The 16,557-nt window shown below is 42.2% G+C and overlaps 1 protein-coding gene across 5 annotated transcripts in view; it reads right to left on the minus strand.

The window, feature by feature from the left end:
* The window catches only part of RPH3AL (rabphilin 3A like (without C2 domains)), a 233,984-nt gene that overhangs the window by 131,487 nt on the left and 85,940 nt on the right, over positions 1 to 16,557 (minus strand). For all 5 annotated transcript variants that reach the window (XM_083173983.1, XM_083173980.1, XM_083173982.1 and 2 more), the window contains one exon: positions 13,671 to 13,800. In XM_083173983.1, coding sequence (XP_083030109.1) covers positions 13,671 to 13,800 — 130 coding nt within the window. The remainder of the gene's footprint in view (positions 1 to 13,670; positions 13,801 to 16,557) is intronic.

Genomic DNA, 16,557 nt, shown 5'->3' on the forward strand with positions numbered 1-16,557 from the left:
CAGCATCTCAAACTTGTGCTGTCAATATATAATGTTAAGTAGACTACTATTATTTTACTAATGGAAAGATAGATTATTAATACACTGAATAAGTAGCTGTTCTAATTATCTGGAATGAGTGCCTAAAACGGCAGTTATCCTTGTCTGGTTGAAGTCTCATTTATGTGAAAGCCATTCATTTTGGTACTTGCATGTTGGATGTCCTCTTCACATTTCCAGTCTAATAAGAAATCATATTTCTCACAAAAATGATTGAAATTGAAAGCACTTTTACTTTGAGATCAGCAGGTTGCAAATGAAAGATAATTATGCATAAAATCATCGGTATTATAAAGAACAGGAAACCAAGAAAAGCTAATGTAAAGCTTGAAACTAAAATATATATCATGTACACTGTATGATTAAAAGGCATATGAGCCAATTAAAATATACATCACAAATTCGTAATAGGGTACTTTTCATTATAGGAGATGACCAGGATAATTCATTCTGTGCTGGTAATTTTTTTTTATTTTTTTTTAAATATATCAAAAGTTTTTTTTTAGCAAAGTGAAAATGCTATTTTCCTCCTATAAAACACATAGCGCCGTGTGCAGAGTGGAGTCTATGCCAGTTTGTTAAGCATATATTTAAGCTGTGCATTCTTCAGTATGCAAATAAAAGACAAGCAAATAAAAGACAGCGCTAAAAGTGCTGCATATAACAATAATAGCCAAAATAGGGGTGTTTTATATCTAAAAACAGTTACAGTACTCCTATTTATTTAAGTAAAGAAGGGACAAATTGTCCATAAATCACATATTATTACCGGCCGGTAAATTATATAAAAATTATTATTAAACTCATATTCTTAAAAAAAATATATATATATATATATATATATATATATATACAGTATATATATATATATATATATATTTTATGACCGTAGATAAAAATATTATGATAAAAATTATATTAGTTCTTTCAGATTTAGTAGGCTCTTTAGAAATATATAAAAGTTTAGTAATGAAGAACTGAATAACTGGTTAACCAGTTTAGTTCAAGCAAGTCTCATGCTGATAATGATTAGTATAGACATCCGGCAATGATGATGTAAATATGTTAGCAGTATGTTAGTCGCAAAGGTCCAATAGTTAGAATAATAGTAATCAATTATTACTCCTCCTGTGGCACAGGGGAGGTATAATCAGGACCGCCGACAGGGGGGTGCCAGGGGTACAGCTGTCCCGGGCCCCCGGGCTCTGGAGGGGCCCGGGCAGCTGCCCACAGTGGCACGGCACTCCCCCCCCCCCCCCCCCCCCCCCGCACACGCACAAATCCCCCACCCGGCACCGGCGGCCAGGCTCGCACAATACACAGTGCAGCCTGCAGAGCGCCGAGCCTAGGATACAGAGGGGCTCGGTGCTCTGCAGGCTGCACTGTGCAGCCCCGAGTCCCGGAGGGAGAAGATGCTGTGCCGCCGCTACCGCTGGTAAGTAATAGTAATTGGGGGGAGGCAAGGTGTCGGCATGCGAGGGGGAAGGGGTGCCGGCACGCGAGGGGGGGGGGTGCCGCTGGGGGCCTGACTGAAGGTGAGTCCCGGGCCCCAAAATTACTAGTGGCGGCCCTGGGTATAATTACCACTTCCAAAAATATTGGATCACACACTGGAATGCCTCTTAGGTTCCCAATCGGCAGGAGTTTTTTTTCTCCTAATTGCTTTTATGCCTGTAGTGATGCTCCCTCAGCTCTGCAGACCTTCAGAACGCCATACAGCAAGGGACCTGGTATTGAGATGCCGGCTGGCAGCAGTATTAGTTGGCAGTTGGTGTTTGGTGATCGACGCATTTCTCTGAATACGTATCTCGGCGGCTTCATCAAAGATCAAGTTAGATAGATGGCAGATCTAACTCGATCTTTGATAAAGCCGCCGAGATACCTAGGCGGAGAAACGCGTCGATCACCAAACACCAACTGCCAACTAATACTGCTGCCGGCCGGCATCTCAATACCAGGTCCCTTGATGTACGGAGCTCTGAAGGTCTGCAGAGCTGAGGGGGCGATAGTTGCAAGAGAGTTGATCGCACAAGATCAAAGTGTAAGCAGAGTATTTCAAATGGATTAGAATGACCCCCTAGATTATTAATGTTCACGTTTAATCCTTTTCATTGGTGGAGGTGTGCTATCACTGGACAATATTTTATTAGGTAAATGTGTGAGAAAGGAAAGGATTGTCACTATGTGATGCACCAAGGAGAAATAGTACACATAAAATGTAATCTTTATTTCATGATAAATAAAATTGCAAAGTATATAAAAACACACAAACAACAAGTAAGTGGGACAAACACAATAGGGATGTGGTTTAAAAATAGCAGGTGTGGGCGTATTCTATGTGTGCCTGTGAATTGCACTTTGATTGGGTGTCTCCTATTATCTCACTTGTAACACTTTGACAAGTGAGTTTCAAAAAGCCAGTGTAGTTGCTTTCCAGCAATGATATAGGAGAATTAATGTATACGAATAAGCCTCATAGTATTGCTTATATAGTTGCCTATAACTATGTCAAATAAAGAATGCTATTGGTTTTGTATGCACTGTATAAGCAACAAATGTTGCAAAGAGGGAAACTAATATCACAGGTGATTATATGTGTATGCCGGATTCAAAAGACAATATATTTCAAAGCAATAAATCAAGAGTAAATTCTATAATTACTTCTGTGTCATTTTAGACACCATTAACATATTGCTTTAGAATTATATTTATTATATGTGTGAATGCATGATTTGTCAGGCTTCTGTTTTAACCTGAAGATGTGTTATCAATTCACATATGTCTTTAGTATCACTCTTTTATTTGTTTGATCTTTAATGGAGCATAATGAAATGCAATTTATCTGAATTGTGCAATACAGCATTAGATGGATTCTCTGCGTCCCTGCCCGCTAGACACAGCGATCTTGTTACTATGAGCAATGTGTCTGTTTCAAGCAGTTAAACACAGTATATTCAATATAGTATATTAATACAAACACAGTACTTAGTGGTGATATTTTTCACCACTGAGATTAGCGGTGTCCCACTGTGAGCACACCGCTTTCTGTCATTCTGATCCCGTCAGATAGCCCCCTGCTACGCAGTAGACACAGCTAGGCAGTTGTTACACTACAAATTGCTCTAAAAAGAGCAGTTAAGGCACATCATTAGTAATAATATTATTATTGCGTTTAGGCACACATAGGACGCCACACGCCTGCTAACAGGCCGGCGCGCGCTTCGCAAATGCCGCTTTTTCAAGGCAAAACCAACTGCCAACTAATACTGCTGCCGGCCAGCATCTCAATACCAGGTCCCTTACTGTACGGCGTTCTGAAGGTCTGCAGAGCTGAGGGAGCATCACTACAGGCATAAAAGCAATTAGGAAAAACAAAAACTCCTGCCGATTGGGAACCTAAGAGGCATTCCAGTGTGTGATCCAATATTTTTGGAAGTGGTAATTATACCTCCCCTGTGCCACAGGAGGAGTAATAATTGATTACTATTATTCTAACTATTGGACCTTTGCGACTAACATTTTTACATTATCATTGCCGGATGTCTATACTAATTAGCATCAGGGTCGTCTTTTCGCATGGGCTTAATGGACACTTGCCCAGGGGCCCCAGGTGTATAGCTGATAGCTGAGGATCACCTTTTTCCAGGGATACCAGAATTTTGAATATCGGCCCTGGGGAACTGGAGATATCCAACTTCAAAGCAGCAGTCCACATCCGACCTGTTAATTGCACTTCCCAGTGATATTTCTCAGGTTCTCTCTGACTAGAGTTTTTCTGAGAGTATATTCCAAAAGCTGTGACTCTCCCCTTTCTGTCGAAACTAGGCTTGTCTCTATCATGCCAAGAACCAGAGATATCAGCCTTCCAGCAGCCGGTCCCTGCTCCAGCTCCAAACGTCTGGTGCACAGTTTTATATTTTTGTCAATGGATTGCTCTGGCTCCTGATCTCTGATCCCCAAGTCCCCAGCACCTCCTGAAAGTTGGGACTGATAATGTGTTTTCCTCTACTCTACCATGGCAGCCATTACTTGTGGGTTCTTCCCCTATTGGGTAGCTTTGGAAAGGAAAAAAAAGACGCCCCTTCTCCATATAAGGCTCCTCCTCCTTCTCTCTGTGTCTTTCATTTCTAGCTCTCAAACACAAACAGTTAATTGCATACAAAAATAATATCTTCCCTAGGGTCGGGAACTATGCTGCCATGGTGGAGTAGAGGAAAACACATTATCAGGTAAAAATCTGATATTTCCTCTACCTTCCCCATGGCAGCCATTACTTGTGGGAAATGCCCCAGCAGTTCTATTTTCACTGGGCTGGGATACATACTCCAAATCATACAATAATTACTTACTCATCTATAATATACTACTTTTTTTTTTTTTTAATGTTACCGCAGATAAGACCTTCCGTCCAAATTTGGCATCCGCTGAAGACATGACATCTACCCTGTAGTGCCTTGTGAATGTGTGCACGGACGACCACCCTGCTGCTTTGCATAAATCTGATATGGAGGCTGCACCTTTCTCTGCCCATGAGGTCACTACTGCCCTCGTGGAATGTGCCTTCAGATCTTCTGGAGGTACCTGATTGCTCGCTTTGTACGCTTCTGCAATGCAGCTTTTTATCCATCTTGCGATTGTTATTTTGGAAGCTGCCTCCCCCTTGTTCTTCCCCTCAGTTAGTACGAACAGATTTTTTGTCTTCCTAACTTTCTTTGATCTCTCCAGATAAACTTTTAATACTCTGACTACGTCTAATTTGTTCAGCCTGTCTTCTTTCACGTTCGCTGGCTTTGCACAAAATGATGGTAATATGATCTCTTGATTCACATGGAAATCCGAAACTACTTTGGGCAAGAACATGGGGTTTGTTCGCATTACAACCTTGTCTTCGAACACATTCATAAACGATTCTTCTGCCCAGAGGGCCTGCAGTTCTGAAACCCTCCTGGCGGACGTTATGGCTACTAGGAATGCCACTTTCCATGACAGAATTTTTAATGGAATTTCTTGAATGGGCTCGAAGGGACCTTGCGTAAGAGCATTGAGAACTAGGTTTAGATCCCAAGGAGCTATAGGTTGATGAAAACGTGTCCTTATTTTCTTGGTTGCTTGTATAAATCTTTGAATATACTTATTACTGGCGATATTGATGTCCAACATGGCTGATAGCGCTGATATTTGCACCTTCAAAGTGCTGACTGCTAATTGTTTTTCCAACCCTTTTTGCAAAAACTCCAAAATAGTAGATATTTGCTCCGGTAATCTCTTATTTTCCTTGCACCAGTAGGTATACTTCAGCCAGACTTTATAATAAGATTTGGAGGTAGACGTTTTCCTGGCTTTTAGTAAGGTATTCACCACCTGCTCCGAAAACCCTTGGCCTAGTAGCGCCCTGGTTTCAGTAGCCACGCCATCAAGTTCCATTCCACCGGTTGGTGTCTCTTTACTTTGCCTTGAACCAGTAAGTCTGGTCTTTTTGGGAGCTTCCACGGTCCGTCTACTGCCAGACGTAGAAGCTGAGCAAACCATGCCCTTCTGGGCCAGTACGGTAGGATCGCAATCACGGTTGCTCCTTCCTTTTGTACCTTTCTCAGAAACCTTGGTATTATCGGGAATGGAGGGAATGCATATCCCAGTTCCTTCGGCCATTCTGCTGTCAGAGCGTCCCACTGCTCTGCCTGCGGGTCCTGGAATCTGGAAAAATATCTGTTGACCTTCTTGTTCTGGTATGTGGCCATAAGGTCTATTTTCGGATTGCCCCATATCTCTGTTAGTGTCCTGAACACTTCTGTGTTTAGGCCCCATTCGCCTGGCAGACACATTGTCCTGCTCAGGCCGTCTGCCACTACATTTTCCTCGCCTGCGAGATACACTGCCCGTATATCCGCCACATTGTTTTCTGCCCAGGCAAACAGTTCCTCTGCTTCCCGCATCATTTGTAGGCTGTGGGTGCCCCCTTGCTTGTTCACATAAGACACCACGACCTGGTTGTCCGACCGGACTATCACTTCTTTGTTGACGAGTTCGTTCTGGAAGCTCTTGCATGCACATAGGACCGCTTTCATTTCCTTGAGGTTGGAGTGTTTCCTCCTCTCCTTGTCTGTCCATGCTCCTTGAGCTGTCTGGTCTTGACACACTGCTCCCCAACCTATCATGCTTGCATCCGTGGTAATCACCACCTGACCCGTCTTTGCGAAGGACCTTCCTCTTTCTAGTCTGTGGCTGCATGACCACCACTTTATGTCCTCCTTCGCCCTTTTTGTTAACACTATCCTTTTTGTTAGGTTCTTGCTGACCCCATTCCACTGTGATAGGAAGCATCTCTGAAGCTTTCTGGTATGAAACCTTGCCCATTGGACAGTCTCCAGAGCCGACGCCATGAGCCCTAGCATTTTCATACACAGCTCTGCCGATATGACAGACCTGCCTAGCGTCGATCTCATCGTCTGTACCATCTTTTGTTGTCTTTCCAGACTCAAACTCACTTTCATATCTCGCGTATCTAGTATCACCCCCAGATACTTTATCCGGTTTGTAGGTTCCAACTGGCTTTTTTTCTGGTTTATCAACCAGCCGTGTTCTGCTAGGTACTGCATTGTCCTGCTGGTATGTTTCATGACCAAGTCCCTTGTTCCTGCCATTATTAGTAGGTCGTCTAGGTATGGCCAGACCACTATCCCCTCTCTTCTCAAGTTCGCAATTACCACAATCAGTACCTTGGTAAACGTCCTGGGGGATGTGGCTAATCCAAACGGAAGTGCCGTGAACTGGTAACTTATTCCTTTGACGCAAAACCTCAAATACTTTTGATGCCCCTTGAATATAGGTACATGCAGGTACGCATCTTTGAGGTCTATAGAGGTCATGTATGAACCTCTTTTTAAGTCTGGTAGTATACTCTTCACTGACTCCATTTTGAACGACCTCACTTTTAGGAATTGATTCAGTTTCCGCAAGTCCAATATTGTCCTGTAACCTCCGGACGCTTTTTGGACCACAAAGAAGCGGGAATGCCAACCTAACCCCACTTGATCTCGGGGAGTTCTTATCACTACCCCTTGATCTATCATTTCTCTTAGACTCTACAACAAGGCTTCCCTTTCTGACGAGTCTTTTGGTATGGGAGATTCTGTAAAGAAGTTCCCTGGAATCTTTCCGAACTCCAATTTGTATCCTGTCCTTATTATTTTGAGGACCCACTTGTCCGTTGTGGACCTCTCCCAGGTGCTTATATATCTCAGCAACCTGGCTCCTACTGCCTGGAGCTTGGCGTCATTGTGAGCTTTGTCCTATGGCAAATCTATTCTCTCTTCCCCTCTGGGAACGAAAACTTGCTCTAAATGACCAATTACTCCTGCGAAATCCTCTACCCGGTCGGTAGCTCCTCGCCTCTCTATATTCCTGTGGTTGGTACTTAAATAACCTATTCACTGTAGTTTTCTTGACCACCTTCTCCTGTGGTAGCCAAACCGATTTCCCTCCGGATATCTTTGTTATAATTTGGTCTAGCTGTGCTCCAAATAAATAGTCACCTTGAAAATGAAGCGACAATAGTTTTATCTTAGATTGCACATCTGCTGCCCAAGGTTTGAGCCAGAGTGTCCTCCTAACTACTGTTGCTGTAGCATTTGCCCTTGCTGTCAGCCTCATTGTGTCCAAAGAAGCCTCGCACAAGAATTCGACCACCAGCTGTATATTCTGCACTGTTTTAAGCATATCTGACATTCTTAAACCGTCCATCATATCCGCTTCCAGCTGCTGGCACCAATCTCGCAACACCCTGGATGTGGTAGCCATAGAAGCCGCAGGTTTCATAGCTGCCCCCAAAGTCAGGTGCTGTTTTCTCAGCCCCAGCTCTACTCTCCTCTCCATAGGGTCTTTAAATATGTTTGCGTCCTCGAGAGGCAAGGTCGTCTTTTTCGATATCCTTGCGATCGCTGCGTCGACTTTTGGAACCTCATCCCAAGTGGACGTCTGATCCTTAGGGAATGGATACATCTTACCTATCTTTGCAGGTACAGTAATTTTTTTATCCGGATGTTTCCACTCGTCCAATACCATATCCTTTAGGGTTTGTGATAAAGGAAATGTTTTCCCTTTCTTTCTCTTATCCCTGAACAGTAGCTCCTGGAGTTTTACCTCCTCCTGCGCGTCCTCAATATTCAGGGATTTGTGTATCAATGTTAGAAGGTTTTCCACCATGTCGGCATTGAAATCATTTTCTGACTTATCTACAACTAGATCCTCAGCCTCATCTGCTGCTGCATCTGTTATTTCCTCTCCAGACTCTGCTGATGCCTCGCTTACTCTGGAGCGACTTCTCTTCCCTGTGCTCTTTGCCAGATCTTTTTTGGCAACAAAAGTGTCGGCAAGAGCAGTCTTCAACATGTCGACCAATCCCGACATCTGTGACAGGGGTAACAACTGTGGTGTCTTGCATTTCTCGCATACACTCCCCATGTATTTGTCCGGCAATAATACATTACACATAAGACATTTTTCTGTATGCAATTTCTTGTGTCTGGATTTTTCTCCTTTATCCTTGCTGTTATCGGATCTGCATAATAATATATAATTATCAGCAGATTCTATCATTTCCATAACCATGCTCCAAAATAATAGTGTACTTCTTGTGGCTTACCCTGACTTCTGACTGATCTGCCTCCTCTCCTCCTCCATGCTTTATACTGACCCTTAAGGCTGTCTATAAAAACAACATACCTATATCAGGGTATTTGCACAGTATATTTCTTTCCATATTGGTAGTGGAGAAAAGTACACTCACCACCTTATGAAAATAACCGCTTCCAGTCCCCCTCAGGACCGCTGGAACTGCCGCCCTTCGTTGGTGGTACAGCGTTTGAGCCATTCACCTTACTTCCTTATATTGGCGCTGCTTTAGCGCGTCACTGGTCCTCATTGGAATGCCCGTGCGTCACACGCCGTGTCCCCGCCAGCCGCTGCGTCCTGACGTCACCTGCTCTCTGTTTGTCACCCGCAGTTTGCCGCGGGTGACGACGTCCGCCCGGTCTCACCTGGATTCCGGGCAGGAGACCTCCACCTTGCCTCCTTGGACGCCACCGCTTGTTAGCCGCCCAAACCTGAGGACGGCATGCGGCTTCCTGAGGCTTTCACCAGCCACCTGGCTACTTTGTCCCCACCTGGACGCTCAGGGCGACGGTGGGAACCAGATCCACTTCACAGGGTAAGCCACTACAAAAAAAACAACTTGCTACCCTCCTGGGAAAGGAAAAAAAGACACAGAGAGAAGGAGGAGGAGCCTTATATGGAGAAGGGGCGTCTTTTTTTCCTTTCCAAATCTACCCAATAGGGGAAGAACCCACAAGTAATGGCTGCCATGGGGGAGGTAGATGAAATCTAATTCCAGATAATGGTGATATCTGCAGTCAAACAAGCTGCACTTCCACCGGAAAATGACGAATATTAAGCCCACTCCATTATCCAACCCTCCACTGCATATAAAACACCCCCTACCTCCCTGGAAGTCATTTATAAGGGACCCTTCATTCAGCTCAGTGCCCCATTCCACACGTTAGTGTTCACCCTTCCACCGCTAGTGCAGTAAAGGAGTAATTAGCAGAAGTTACTGCTCCAGGTCCTACATGTTGAGTGGAAGATAGAGCACCCCCTGCCACCCGTGGGACATCAAAGCTGCTGCTGATATCACCCCCCACCCCTAGGAGTGGAGAATGGGTAAGGGCCCCAGTGCATTGCTTTGCCCAGGGGCCCACACTGCTGTTAAGATAGCCCTGATCAGCATGAGACTTGATTGAATTAACCTGGTTAACCAGTTCTTCAGTACTAACCTTTTAAGTACTAACCTTTTATATATTTCTAAAGAGCCTACTAAATCTGAAAGGACTAATATTTTTATCATAATATTTGTTTCTGTTTTTTTTTTTTTTAAGAATATGTGTTTAATAATAATTTTCTTTGTATAAATGTATGTTCATATAATTTACCGGACGGTAATAATATGTGATTTATGGACAATTTGTTCCTTATTTTTTTAAATAAATAGGAGTAACCAGCGGCGTAGCTACATTTTGGGCGCCCCCCCCCCCTCACCGTTAGGGGGGGGGCGCCCCCCGCCGCCCATGCAAACCCCCCCGCAGCCTTACCTTTCGCGCTGGTCCGGCGGCTCCGTTCTGCTGAGGACCACCACAAAATTCCCGCCCCCATACAGCAGACAGTTTCTGTCTGCTGTATGGGGGCGGCCATTTTGTGGTGGTCCTCAGCAGAAGAACGGAGCCGCCGGGACCAGCGAAATAGGTAAGCCTGCGGGGGATTTGGGGGAGGTGTAACTATAGCACCGCAGCCCCCGGCGCCCCCATATGCACAGCGCCCCCCGCGGTGGCGGGGGCTGCGGTGCTATAGTTACGCCACTGGGAGTAACTGTTTTTATATTTAAAACACCCCTATTTTGGCTATTATTGTTATATGCAGCACTTTTAGCGCTGTCTTTTATCCATTTATTAACATACAATAAAGTATGTGCTCAATGCATTGCTCCCCTGCTGCTGCTTTCCAGGAGTGCCCCTACTGATGCCCATCGATAACAAACACTCGCTGCACTTATTTAAAAGAGGCTCTTTGCAGATTCAGAGTCCTGCTTATCGAAATCTGGCTCCTCAGAGTCTTATTTTGGACTGCCTGTTGGTCTGTAAGTTTTCTCCGGCTCAAAAGCCCCAGGACCCCGGAGTACCCCTGCTGCCAGGCCAGCCATGTGCTCTGCATGTATGTGAGTGATCCAAAAATTCAGCCTAGTGATGGCAGCAGCTGCTGCTGCTGTGCAGGACAGGAGAGGCAGAGCACTGAAGTGGGAGTGGAGCTGCCTGATGATTCCTCAGATCTTCAAGCCAGTGTTCCAAGGAATCTGAAGTAACATACAGTACAATACAACTGGCTTTTCAGTTTCCATGGATCACTGGCTGAGAGATCAGAGGAGTCATTAGCCTGACCATCCCAGCATGGGGTTACTACCCCATGTTGCTGACTGTCAGGACCCACAAATTGAGAACCGCTGGTCTATACATATGGTTTACATTGGGTAATATATTTGGAGGGTAGAGAGTAGCATATTGTTGTGACACAAATTGACCTAAATGTTTTTGAGTGTGAGTCAATCCGGTGTGTTTTATATAGAATAGGAAACATTTCTTACTGCCCCATTTTACTGAGGTGTGTTTGGGTAGATATTTTAGGAATACTGAATGTCTGTGTAACAAGTTAACATGTTAAGAAGCATTAAGTTATATGAACAGCAGGTGAAGCTTTATATTGTAATAAGAAATATCAATGGTGTTTTATGTAGATGCAAAAAAAAAAAAAAAGGAAATACCTCACAGCATAAAGATTTGCAGAAATTACTGTACACACGACATAAAAGAACATTTAAATATTAACTGCTGCACAAAAAAATATAGCATGAGAAAAAAACATCAGTAAGTGCAATTAAAAAGGACTACTGCACTGACTTCCTGAGTCACATGGTGCTTTAATGCCATCAAAGCTAGACTAAAATTAGAATTCACTATGGGAGTTATAAAATATAAGTTAATAGATGAACATAACTGCAGGACTGAATTCTGAATAGGTACAATAAGCTTTAAGAGGACAGCTGGAGTAATACTGAAAGCAAATGGAAGTGTATTTTCACAGTAAAATACCAGCAATCCACTATTATCAGTAGTACATTAGCAAATATATATATATATATATATGCAAATTTAAATGTAACAATTAGAAGCTTGGAAAACCTGTATATGACAGACTTTTCTTGAAACTACAATCAGGTGCTACAGCCAGGGCAGCCATCAGAGGGGGACTACGGGGACTCCAGTCCTGGGCCCAGACAAAAAGGGGGCCCAGGACTGGAGTCTATGAAGTGTAATTTGTCATAATTTCACTTGACTATCTGCTTACAACCATAATGAGAGACGCGCTGCCAATCTCATCTGAGGACTGACCTCAAGACCCACGGGACCACGCGTCATGCAGTCATGTGCGCATAATCCGTTGCATGAAACAGATTGTGATTGGACGCTTGTGCCCAATCTTGCTCTGGTGTATGGGGGCCTTGAAGACAGAACTGTCATCATGATAATGTTTACTAAACATAGAACAATGCAATTTGTAGGAAATACCTTTCTCCACCACAGAAAATTTTAACAATAAACACCAGAAAATATGCAAGTTACAGTATTTTGAAAATGGAATGAAAAGCTATTGGGGGATAAACATGCAACATGTAATATTAGTTTTATTAAAGGTAAAAATGCACAATATAGAAATCTATTTAATGAATTAATTGTACCTATAATAAAGTAAGTCACATCAATTAAATGATTTCATAGATAGATAGATAGATAGATAGATAGATAGATAGATAGATAGATAGATAGATAGATAGATAGATAGATAGATAGATAATCATTCAAAGTAGAGACAGAGGGAAAAGGACACAGAGGCACAACATAGCAACTGGACAAGCAAAGGATTTTGTAATGAGGATTCCAAATGTAAACAGCTATTCACAATAGTATAAATTTAATGAGTGCTATATAACCCTATTTTTTTGTTATTGAAAATTCTTAACATATACACAATACTTTGTAAATGGATGCAGATTATTGACTAATTACCAAATAACATATTCAACACTGAAATTTTCTTTTGTGATATTTGTGCATGTAAATATGGAAACAAAGTATTTTTTTAATGTGACATTATTTTGTAACAAAAGGATATTTATAAACAAAAGTAATATGCCATTTGCGTAATAATTTTATCCTGATCAATTACTTTTACATCATCAAAAACAACCCGGGTCAAATAGGGTTTGAGATAACATAAGGTTTAGAAGAGGCAGACTAGATTTTTTTTCTCTTTCTTTCATTTGTTTTTTACATTTTGCATTTCTTAATCAGTAATTATGTATTTACTTTAGTGTTTGTGAATTTTTATGAAAGAATAATAAATATTTTAATAAACACAGTGTGTGATTAAAATATTAGTCCATCCTCTAAGCCAGGGCTGGGCAACACCGGCCCTCCAGATGTTGATGAACTACACATCCCAGGATGCTTTGCATCAGTTTTGCTATGTGGCCATGCTGAAACTGATGCAAGGCATGCTGGGATGTGTAGTTCATCAACATCTGGAGGGCCGGTGTTGCCCAGCCCTGCTCTAAGCCCAGATACTCCATTTTTTTCTAGACTAGATGGGCCAAATTGTTATCTAATACCCCTTTTACACAGCTGCAAAAACATGGGTTTTTGCCTCGTTGACCCGGGCCGGTATCTCTTCTGTGTAGGGAGGGAGGGAGGGAGGTAGTGCATGGAGCCGAGGGTTGCCCATTAGCTAGTGGAGCGCTGGGCACACCCCCAAAAATACTTAAAAATGGGGGTCACCATGACCATTTACTCACGGATATGCCCACCTGTGCTTAGCTCCACCCCTATATATGTGCACACTCTAGTTTTTTATGCAACTTTAGTTTAAATAATTGTGCCTTTAAAAAAAAAAAACACATGCACAACTATACAATATGGAACTTGACTTACCTTAGCATGATCGACATAAATGCATATACTGTACATAGTAATTACCTTTTTACAGTCTTGACAAAAGACAGAAGTGGTCCCTAGCAATCCAAGTTGCTCCCCACACAACAGGCACTGCGACATCCCATTTCCCATGACATTTTTCCTCATGTTTTCTAATCTCTCAACTAGGCGCCTACAAGTAAAAACACATGATCAGGAAGACATTTCAGGAAATGGCTTTAGGCAATATAGGGGTTGCTATATCAAGCAGTGAAATGAGCGGCTAAGTGGTTTAGTTGCCGTAGCAACAAGTCATCATTGATTTTACATTTATTAAGTACATTCTTTAAAATGATAGGAAGAAGCAAATTGGTTGCTATGGGCAACTTCATTGGCCCACTTGTCACAACCAATCTGTCACAGAGATGAGTGTGATTATCTGGTTCCATTTGCTAACATCAAGCTAACCAAAGGGTACATTTGTATCACATCTCAATATTTCTAGAACACTGCAAATTCCATTGTCATTAATTTATGTTTTAGTCCATAATTCTGTCTGCGGTACTCCCATGTCACAAATAAACAGCTACAATTTAGCAAGGGGGGAAATAACATGCAGTACAATCGATCAGCTAATACTTCTGTGACTTCTATACAGATGTGTCCTAAAACATCTTCCCTCAATACACCAGCATTACTCAGTGGGAGATGCCTGAGTGAGTTTCTGTGTAACTCCATTAGCGTCAAGGAGCTTTTATTTATTTATTTTTTGACACAAATGCTACTATTTGAATAAGATGCACAATCAGTATCTATGATTTGCATCAAGCCTATATTCTGTAAGTGACCGCACATGCATCTGCATTCCAAGTGCTATGTAATAGTGTAACATGCTGCATATCCTTTAAATAAGAAAAGGGCTATTTAACATGCAGGGAGGTGAGATTTTGGTGGACACAACTGTATGAGGAGATGTTCAATAACATCTAAATCAGACCAGAGGTGTAGAGTGGGCGGCTCCATTGGAGCACGAGCTTTAGGTGCCGAAAACTTCAAAAAGAGTGCCTGGCCCAGGCATCCCTGAGCTACACCGAGATGTGGCCAAGGCTGGGCATGAACCCGCAGTCAGCAATGCAGTAGTGTGATGGTCCTCTACCCCATCCATGGTGAGGTTGAAGGAGATGAGGATGTGGCGGAGGACAGTGTTGAGGGTCTAAGGACACCATTTTGAAGGGCTGAGGAAGGTGACGAGATTCCGGGATGACAAGTGTAGAGGACGGTGAGGAGACGCTGAAAGTTTGGGAAAGGTAGTGCATGGAATCAAGTTCCAATCCATTGGCTTGGTCTGGACTTTCTGAAGGAAGGTACATAAATAGCTCTCTGGCAGCCGAACAGGTGAGGATAGTCAGCTCGGGGAAACCATGTTTCTTTTATTTATATTTTGGCTGTGGGGGCAATGAATCAATGTGCTATTTTTTTTCCTATCAGAGCAACAATTGAATCTATGTGTGTCATTTTTTTATTTCTTTCCCTGTGGAAGCCAGTGTGTGCGTTTTTTTGTGGTGGTGGACATTGTGCATGTGTGAGTTTCCCCTGTGGAGGTTATTGTGGGTATATATGTAGAAAGAGAGGGGGGGGGTGCAGTGACAAGAGCTTACTCTGGTTTTCAGAGCTTCATTCGAAGTTTCTTAAATCAATCTAAGCCTTTAATGGTGCAAATTCCTGAAATATGACATTTTAAACTTTTCTGATGGTCTCTAAAGGATCATATTTAAAAAAAAAAAGAATACAACAACTTTTTGCAGATTATATAAATGGGTTATATATTTAAAAAAGTTGCCTTAGCATAAAAAATGGGATTACTTTAAAATAGCAAGTGGTTCTGGCTAAACCTTTAGCTATGGTAGTACATTTTAGCAATGGTACATACCGTATTACTGAAAAATTAAGCTTTTATATACAAAGAATGAGATCTGAAAGTGAAATATATTTTTCCCCCAGAAGATGGCACAATAAGACACATAAAAAAGAGAATTAAATCAAAGGTGTCTAATATGCGTTTGATAATGTTTGCCTTAGTATCTTGGTTATATAGAAGTAATAAAACAAACAAACAAACAAACATTTGTCAGAAACACCATCCTAAAAACAGGTACATGCCGAGTACCAAGTACATAAAAAGGCATGCATTTAAATAAATGTTATACTAATTATCCTTCTTTTTTCAACAGAAATCATAATAAAGCAACTAGTAAATATATTGCTGCTAGGAATTCCAAACCCCTTTTGTAATCCTGGGAATGTTTTTAGGATCACTGGGTTCAAATCACAGGATTAGTCACGGGATTGGGATTACAATAATAAAAAAAAAAAGCTGTAATAAAAGCATTATATTTTTCAAATACTTTTGCAACCCAGCTTTATCCGCTTGTCTTCTATACCAGGGATGGGGACCCTTCGGCCCTCCAGCTGTTGTTGAACTACACACCCCAGCATGCCCTGCAACAGTTTTAGTATGGCCAAATAGCAAAAATCAAAACAAAATATACATTAGGTATATCAGGCACAGCAGAATCGATTAAATTTAAAAATTAATTTGTATATTGATTATCACAGCTCCAATTATAAAATTGTGCTGCTCCCAGATTAAATAAATTGGTACTTATGTAGTATCTGGGCGTCCGATTTAGAAATCGGATCGCATCGCATGCGACCAAATCGTATGCGATGCGATGGTCAAGATTTTTCCATAGGATTCAATGTTAAAATGGTCTGAGTCCATTTTAACATAGAATTCAATGGAAAAAAGGGGTCCTTTTCCTTTCCCCACTATCCAAGTGGGCATGGAGTTGGATATAAACCTGTGGCGAGTGTAGCGAGCCACCGAGCCCGAAGCATGGCGAGCCCCGCGAGGGGACACAGAATACTTTTTAAGAAATATGCGTGCGCT

This window comes from Crinia signifera, chromosome 2 (assembly GCF_055691185.1).
Source record: "Crinia signifera chromosome 2, ASM5569118v1, whole genome shotgun sequence".
NCBI classification, from domain to species: Eukaryota; Metazoa; Chordata; class Amphibia; order Anura; family Myobatrachidae; genus Crinia; species Crinia signifera.